We start from the raw sequence: 10,095 nt of genomic DNA, 5'->3' as shown, positions 1-10,095 counted from the left end.
CTCTGAAAATAAATTTGTCACAACATAAATAAATTTACGCAAATCTATATTTATTTTTTCATTTTATGTTAAATATATTGTGAATTAATATTTTTGTAGCATATGAACATGTCACATTAAAAGTTTTTTCATTTTGATCTTATTTGTGCACAATCATTTTTATTTGCTCATTATAATATTTACATTTCAGCATTACATCAATTAGTACGAATAACATTCTTAGCTATTTTAAATTAAGAAGAAATTAAGAAAAATAGCGTATTATATAATGTCCATCTAGATGATCTGAATATGGATTTAGTGTGACTGGTGTATATTTTAATGTGCTATTATCTCCTTCATTTACATTATTTATCATATTTTTTATCATTCTAAACTTATGACGTAATATATGGTGAATAGGTGTAAGCTATAATATAAAGTATGTCATAAAATATATACAATATATTAATTTATTATGCATTATTATATGATTCATGTAAGTCACTCAAAACTTGGTAGAATTTATTTGTAATAATCAATTTAATATTTACCTTATATGAAAGAACAAATAAGATAAATATCATTAATGTTCCAAAAAACACAGTGCTAAATATTTTTAATGCAGTATAATTGTGAATTAAAAACTGAGATTCTTGAGAATATTTAGTTGTCTTTGATGTAGAATCAGAAAGGTAATCCCCCTCATGATCCGTTACTGGTATATATTCAGCTACATAGTGTGTATTTTCGAATTCATATGAATGCATTGAATCTTTGTGTTCTTCTAACGCTCTTGTAACGTCGTCTTCGTTGCCTGTTTCTTCATGACATTTAAGCTTATGTAACACATTTGTTGGATGGTACTTTTTGCTATCTTCATAAAAATTTGGGCATTTATCTGAGTGATCTGTTTCACAAAGTTCCTTAAAATGATTATACAGATGTTCTTTTTTTTCTATGTATTTATAATATTTTTTGCATTCGTTTTTATCAGAATCACTTTTATTTTTAATTACATAAAAGTCTGTGTAATAATCATATAGCTCCTTCACATTTTTCCAATCATGGTAAAAATTCATTTTGTTATCAATATGACATATTTTATAATTAGGTTTTCGGAAAACAGTAGGAACTTTTTCCCATATATCTACAATTATGCGGTAAATATTTTTACTCACATCTGGACTACTTTTAAACCTTGTTTCTAATTGTTCATACAACCAGTAGCTTAAAAGGTTGCATCGTTTACCATCATAGTGCTTTTCATTCCATATAGTATCTTTATTCAGTATGTATTTTATAAATTTTGAACAAAGTAGTTGACTTATTTTGTCTTTATTTAAATATTCTTGATTATATGTACAATATATAGCTTTATCTCCATATTTCCTAGCATCTATATTTAATATATCATAAAATTTTTTGGATGGAAATTCACTTGTGTCTATATCCTAAAAATTATAAGTTTATAAAGAAATGAAAAAAAAAGATTTATTAATAATTTGTGTACAATTATTTTATTATATTTCATGAAAGGTAAAATATAGTATTATAAGAAAACATGTTTTAATTAGTGCTCATAAATTTTAAATGTATCCTTACCATACTTAATGTAATAAGAATTTTTATATATTATAACATATGAAATGTAGGAATGATAAATGAAAATATTATGAAATTATACATTAAGGAAATTGTGTCGTATATATTATGTAGAACATATGAGGAAAGAATGTATATTTATAAATAAAATATTTCATACATACACAACAAAAAAATATAATACATGGTAAAAAGGTAACATTCAATGTTCTTATGAAAATAAATTATTAATATAAATTTTTATTTAATTGATATATCTTAAATATTAACAATTAATTTAATCTTATATAAGAAATAATACGAAAATATTATAAAAGACTATTAATTTTTATGAATTATATCTCTATATGATACAGAAAATGGGCAAAATATTTAATATAATAATTATAGTGAATTCATATTGAAGTTTGTGTTAACATTATTATTGTATGTATGCATATTTATTTATTTTTTTTAAATGTTTTTATATATATAAAGGATAATTTTATTCAGTTTAATTGGAAACCTCTAAAATAATATATACAATATGATTTCTTCGCATATATTAAAGTAATATTTGAATAGTAATTATTTATTATGAATTGCTCTTATTCAACTTGTAGATTTCTATGATTTCCTGTTTTATAGATACAACAAATAGTTGAAATATGTGATGTAATATCTCCTTTTATATAGAATATTCATATTATAAAATAATAAGTTTGTACATATTTTTCCTTGAAGAATATTCATGTAAAAATAAATGTATATTATTTTAGTTATATATATGTTTTTTCTTTGTTGTAACCTGTGTAAATTAAATTAATTTTGCCATATTATGCGAAAAACATATTTTTCTAATGCTAAATAAAATATTTATTGGAAAGTATATTTCACTGTATTAACATGTTTGAATAAATTCATGAAAATTTACATTTCCGCTCTTTTTATTGTATAACTTACCATATTTTCATGCTATGTTTTTCTTATAAAACTTAAATTATTCACTAAAACATTAAAGGGAATATTTTTTGTGCATCCAATAATTAAATCCCTTTGATAATGACAATTAAATAGTTAAAATGTATATTAATATAGTGAAATATTTGTTTTCCAAAGAATGCATTATTCATTTTTAAATTATAATGATTTAAAAAATAATTATGAAGACGAATTATTGAGAAATATATTAGGGAGAGCATAAATTACATATTACATATTACATAAAATTTATAATTTTATTAAAGAAATATTTATTTATAATATAAGGACTATAATATTTATTATAATATAATTTTTATTTCAAATTCAAAATTCACATACATCTTTTTAAATATAGCATAAATAATTATATGTTGATGAACAGTTTTGTTTTATTAATATAATTATTACTATTAAAAATGCTAATATAAGCCTATTATAAAGATTCTAATTATTTTTTCACTATGTGTTTCGTATTATATGCATAAAATGAACTAAAAAATAGGTAACTGGAACTTTTACCTTCATCATAACAAGTAAACAAAAAAAAACAATATTATACAAATACAGAAAGGTAAGAAAAGTACCTTTTTATTTACAGTAATATAAATCAATGATTTTTCACTTATAAATATACATGTACGTTCACATGTATATAACCGTAATCGTACAGAAAAAACTCTAGCTATATATGAGTATGGGGAAATGATTCATAAAATGAAAAAAAAAATTATTTCCTTTATTCCCAAAATAATATTAATGAGGTAATATTTTTATCACATTGATCTATATATATATATGATTTAAAATTAAAATGTGATGTTCCCTTATTTAGTAAGTGCCGTTATATTTTATATACTATGTGTACTTTTTATTTATTGAAACCATTAATTTAAGCAATTTTTTTTTTATATTAATAATATTTTAAATAAACATTAAGAAAAATATATATATTTTTATACTTTATTACATTTATATACTTTTTGTAAAGTAAAAAAGAATTAATATAATTAAAAATATTAACATTGTAATATAACGCATTTTTATGAGTTATCAACATGTAAAATCAACTTGTATTGTTAAAATATATACGAAATCGTTCTTAAAGTACACTTTTTACGATTTATCCTTTTCTATTTATTATTATAATAATTTTTTTACTTTATTCTTAGTTTTAACATAATACATTTTACTTTATTATTAAAATTATTATATTTATACATATATATGTATATTTAGGTTATTTTTTTCCTGAGAAAACGTAACAAATAATATATTCAAACATCATGTATTAATATAATTTTATCTATCAATGTAAATAAGTATTATAATTTATTATATACTTAATTTTTAATATCTATCTTATATGTATATGTTTGTAACATAGATTTTTTTTTCTGTAAAATACATTTTTTAAAAAATATGAGTGTATTTTTTTACCATATATAATTATAATATATATAAAATATCTTTTATATATTTCGTAATATTATTATTATATTATATAAATATATATATATATTTTAATAGAAAATCATTTTATTATAAAATTTGTTCTGAATTATATAAAATTTTTATTTTGCAATTTAATTTATTGATAATTTGATAATAATGATATTTGATCTATAAGAAGTTATTTTTTATATTTTTATACAGACTTATTTATTTTTTTTTCATAAGTAAACGAAACAAATTTTGTGGTTATTTTGATTTACTACATGCAATATTATGAAAATACTGCAATTGAAATATGGATTTCTTTTCATTTTGATAATTATTTTATATTAGTTGTATTTTAAAAAATATAATCATATAAAAATATAACAATATTACCATAATTGTTTTATTTAGTATTTAATTATGATATAAACTCTCATAAATTCTGATAATAATATTTTCATTTATTTTAATAAATACTAGTATACATTAAGAAAGAGTTTATCAATAAAAATCTATCATATAAATTAACAAATACCTAATTTTTGCCGTCCAATTACAATTATCATATTCTTTATTACTTTTTTAGTCATTAATAGCGATATACTATTTATAATCATAAGGAAGATAAAATTTATGGTTAATAGCACAATAAAAGTATTATAAAAATATATTATTTAATAAATTAATATGATCCTAAGAATTGTAAAATTTATTACCTATATATTATAGTATATACATATATATATATATTTTATATAAATGAGCTTACAGTGTTTTTAAGAATATTAGAAATATAGTACTTAATAATGGTTTTATGTTAATATATTCTCCTCTAAATATAAAAATGTCACCACCTTGTAATTTCATGGCATAATTTATAATCGGAGTATCATTAATTCTTGTAAAAGGCACAACAATTTCTACCATAACAGAAAGTATTAATCATCTGGTTACGCTTCAATAACTATAATTTCAATATATACATATATATAGAAAAAATAATCCTCTTACACAAGGTTACCTGTATATGAATTATATGAGTCCTTTGAAAATATAGGAAACAAGAATATTACGTTTTAGGAATAACCTACGTCTAGAACATTATTTATATGATAAACCATCGAAAACTATACTTAATCATGATGTTACCTATTAACCTAAAATATTTAAGGAAGTTATTTTTGATATATATTATAAAAAAATATATACAGATAGGAAAAGTATATATATATATATATGTATATACAACATACATGGTATTTATAATATATAGTAATAATGTATATTCAAAATTCCTAAAAACTATAGCCTACTTTTTACATATAAATTCAGTGCTCTTGTTTTCTCATTTGATTTTGAGGATGAAAATAATAACAGAATAAATATATTTTCCTTAAATAAATATATAATATAAGGGTGATTAATAAATTATTTTTAGTAATAATAAAATGATATTAACGTAAAGAATACGATTAATGGACAATTACATAACTCATTACCATCAGTAATACGATTAAAATTTACATTTAATTTTTTGTTTCTTGTATAAAAACATATGTATATGAAGTGACATGTAAGGAAAAATATTTTTTATGATTATAATTTAATTAAAGTATGCAAGATGTTTGTTTGTATAATAATATTTCAATATAATATATGTGAAAAGATCACCGAATAGAATGCTATGACAAAATATTTTATAACAAATTTTTTTACAGTTTATTAAGAATATAATGCTGTTATATACTATACCTAATTATGTACATATATAAGTAAAATATGAACGATTATCAACATAATTGGGTATATTATTATTGTATATTTAATACATAATCAGTACATTCTCTAGATCTATTAAATAATTTTTTAGAGCCTTTTATATAATAGCACTTATATATTACTTATGTTGTGCAATTATTTTGCTTATTATGTAGGATTCATTTACCACATTATATAGATCAACTTAATTATTATAAAATTTTTCACATATTATATTATTAATATTTTTATAATATTACCTCTATTTTATAAAGGAAAGAACAGTAATAATAAAGAATTCATCAAATTTATTTTTAATGAATGCTAGATTTTATCTAAATATATATAAAAATAACTATGGTATTTAATAATTTTTCTTTTTACATAATGTTATTGTCATTATGTAAATACATTAAACGTTTCATGTAATAGATATAATATAGTTCTATAAACTCTATTTATAATGAGTATTATGTAATATTTTAAAAAAGAGTATTCATTTTTCTAAACTAAAAATTTCACAATACACATTTACATATATATATTTTTCCATTTACTATGATCATTATTAGCTATTTTTTTTTTTAATAAGATTTATTCTAGTATACATTATTGGAAAATAAATAATTATTTATAAATATATTACGTTCTAGTTTAACATTATATATCTCTAAAATAAATAAAATCTTTTTAATATATATATTTACTTTTAATATTTCTAATATTCCAATAATACGGAAATATAACAATTTAAATAATTGTTGTATGTTTTACTTCCATAAATTCTTCATAGAAAATATTATAATTATAAAAATAATTATTTCATAATAAATTATTATTATCATAAAGTAAATATAAAAAAAAATATAGTAAATATTAAATTCAAAATAATATATTATCTATAATATAATGGAGGATACATAAATTGAAAATGAAGTATTTTTATAAGTATATTAAAACTGTTGTTTTATGTATATATAAATGAAAAATTAGTTTATTCAATTTTATTTCTAATATTGTTTAATTATTTTTACTAAATTTAATAATATAAATAATATTTTTTCAAAAAAAAAAAAAATTAAAAAAAGTAAGTTTTAAAGTAAACTATAGTTACATGATCTTTGATATATTTTTTGAAATATATATATTCCCTATTACTTTATGGGATTTAATAAAGTATTCACTTGAATTTAGAAATATATATTATAGAAATAACATTCTTTATATATAACGTGTATTATATAAATACAATTTTATGCCTATATATATATTAATTAGTGTAAAGGAATATATAGTTTTGGAAATAATATATTTTACCTTTAAAATTCTTCTTTTAATAAATATTGTATGTTCAACCTTAATTATAAAAATACAAAAAAATTAAAAATATATATCATAACTAATAAAATATAAATTTATTTTACGTAATAAGGTATTTTAAAAAAGGATATATTTAATATGCCATTAAATTAATGTTACATACTCATTAAATCTTTTATTTTTGAAAAATTATTGAGACAAGTAGATCAATAAATTATAAAAAATTATATTTATAATGATTGTATACATAAAGTATAGGTATATATGATAACTATAATTTTTATTGTATATATATATATCATAATCCTTATGCCAGAGTATCCAATACCTAGGTATACATCCTACAATATATTATGATTAATATATATATTTGTTCAAATTTAATAAAAACAATAAACGTAAACTGAACATATCCATTTGTTAATCATCAACCTCTCTTTACTCAAAGGTAAAAAAATTTCATAAATCTAAATATAAACTGTAAACATAGGCATCTCCTAACCATATGCATTATATCACATATTATAAGGAATTAATAGTAATTACATAAATATTACAGTACTGAACTATTATATATTTTTATTTATTTTAGCTTAGCATCATATATTTATTAATTTTTTTAATAAAATAATATTGTATATAAAGCAATACTATTTTGCGTTTGTATTATTTAATATTAATTTATGTAATTCTTACGATAAATAGGTATTTATCATATAATACATTTATAAGTAAAAATACATTTCCTTAATAACAACAATATGTTATATAATGATTTATTGAATAAACAGAATTATGTAGAAATATATTTTAAATTTTATAAGCTGTGAAAATTAATACACCTGATATAAGTACATTATTTATTTATAAATAATTTATTTATAACATAATTTTTTTTTTTTATTAATTTACTTATGAAAAACGCAATGAGCTACAGAGAACCTTATGTATCAGAAGTCATAGACGTATATTTCTAATTGTTATAAATTTATAATATATATTATTAAATTTTAAATTTTATATTTTTTATATTAAAGCAAAAAATATATTCTTAAAATTATTATTTTAAATTTTCGTATACATAATACCACCTCTTTTCAGTTTGATTATACGGATATATTACCCCAATGCAATAAAGATTATAATAGTACTACAAGAATATATAATCATTATAAAACTTCCAATCTGGGGCATGCGTGCCAAGCTTTTAGTAATCATGTAGCAGAATCAATCCGACGGATATCTGTTTATTCAAATTGCCTAGGAATTGCTAATTATTTGTATCACTTAAATTATAAGTCCATTATTGACAAAAAACTGAGTTGTAAATATTTATTTTACAAGCTACTACTAGAAAAAAAATATAAAAATCTCAATTGTGAAACTGTAGATTCATGCTACAACATTATGAGAATCATTTGGTAAAACAATTATATTTAGGAAGAAATTCTTACAATTGCAGTATCCATTTTAAAGATTTAGATGATAAGGCATATGGTGTGTTCGATATTCTGGATACATTATATAACATCATATATAAAATTAATGGCAGGGAATGCTATAACTCTGAACGTGTAAGTTGTGATAGATATATAAAAAAATTAAAATCATGTGAATATAAGGATGGAGTAAATTTTAAAAAATTCCTAAAAAATATTGAAATTCAATATGAACAAATATCCCCTAAGTCCGTTGTCCGTAATGAAGTGAAACATGATGCATCGCATCGCAATTCTATGACAGAAACAGGTACAGAAACAGAGCTAAAAAAAACCAAAATCGCAAGCTCTAGCAAAACGTTAGAACCTGAAATAAGTCAATACATAGGGGGAATTAAAGTACCTAAAAAAATACAACTTAAACTAAGAAGTGAGAACACTGACACAGGATCAGTGAATGGAATAAGCACAAGCACAATTGTTTTAATGCCTGTAATTGTTACAATTTCAATCATATTGTATAAGGTAAAAATAAATACAATTCATTATAATTAAGCTTTATATAAATTTAAATTTATAATATTGTGAATAAGTTATATCAAATAAATAGCTTATTTATAAAAACATTATATTCCAATCCTATTATCAGTATACAACTTATGGTGCTTTATTACAAAAGAGTGTAAAAAAATTAAAGAGATTGCTGAATAAAAAAAATAAAGAACATCTAAATTTAAAGAATTCATATAAAAAAGCATACGAAAATATAACTGATTATAACTATCAATTGGCGTATTCCTCAATAGACAGCTAATAGAGCTATAATAAGAACTAATGAATTCAATGTCTCTCGTTACTAAAGTAAAAGTATTAGAAATGATATATTATAGCTATGAAAAAAAAAAAATATATATACATGTATGTTCAAAAATGTAAAAATTACAAGATTAGCTCTTTTTTCAATTTGCAATTTAATGTGGTAAATAATACATCAAATAGTAAATATTTCGAGCAATTGTAAAATAATTAGGAGTCATATAAAAAAGCACAAACAATAATAAAAAATCATGCATTTCAATTTACTAGTTATGAGGAATAAATACATATAAATAATTAAAATTAAGCATAATACGGTAACAATATTCAGAATACAGCTTTACATTTATGTGATAATTATTTATTATATTTAATTAACTGATGAAATAATATTATATATATAATAAAAAAAATATAATAAATCGACATAATATGCTGTATAATGGAAAAATATGTAATAGAATAAAAGAAAATGCAACAAAATAACAATGATCTTTTGAAAAATATATATTTTCATTGATTAATCTTATTATATTTATTCATCAATAAATATTTATAATTAATCTAATATATAATAAAAGTGAAAAAAGTTAAATATCAAAAAAGAGCATAATATAAAATTATTTCAACCTTATTTTATTTATATTTCAACTTCCTTTTTTAACAGTGTTTTAATAGTAAACAATTAAGGAATTCGGATATTGACAATACATTATATATAGTAGTTTAGTTATATACTAACCTAAGATACTTTATATATTGAATAAAGAATCATTAA

The 10,095-nt window shown here is 19.4% G+C and overlaps 2 protein-coding genes across 2 annotated transcripts; one reads left to right on the top strand and one right to left on the bottom strand.

Annotated features, from left to right (window-relative positions):
* Nucleotides 1-244: 244 nt before the first annotated feature.
* Nucleotides 245-1,513, bottom strand: PGO_002420 (variable surface protein; the record flags this gene model as incomplete). Its single annotated transcript, XM_028691124.1, has 3 exons — nt 245-409; nt 495-1,433; nt 1,493-1,513. The coding sequence occupies 3 exons, from the start codon at nt 1,511-1,513 to the stop codon at nt 245-247; spliced, it is 1,125 nt and encodes a 374-aa protein (XP_028546925.1).
* Nucleotides 1,514-8,254: 6,741 nt separating this feature from the next.
* Nucleotides 8,255-9,315, top strand: PGO_002415 (variable surface protein; the record flags this gene model as incomplete). Its single annotated transcript, XM_028691123.1, has 3 exons — nt 8,255-8,272; nt 8,475-9,026; nt 9,112-9,315. The coding sequence occupies 3 exons, from the start codon at nt 8,255-8,257 to the stop codon at nt 9,313-9,315; spliced, it is 774 nt and encodes a 257-aa protein (XP_028546924.1).
* Between the last annotated feature and the right edge of the window lie 780 nt (nt 9,316-10,095).

Source organism: Plasmodium gonderi (assembly GCF_002157705.1).
Source record: "Plasmodium gonderi DNA, contig: Pgo-contig_255, whole genome shotgun sequence".
NCBI classification, from domain to species: Eukaryota; Apicomplexa; class Aconoidasida; order Haemosporida; family Plasmodiidae; genus Plasmodium; species Plasmodium gonderi.
The sequence above is the reverse complement of the archived record's forward strand: the minus strand, read 5'-3'. Positions and strand labels throughout refer to the sequence as shown.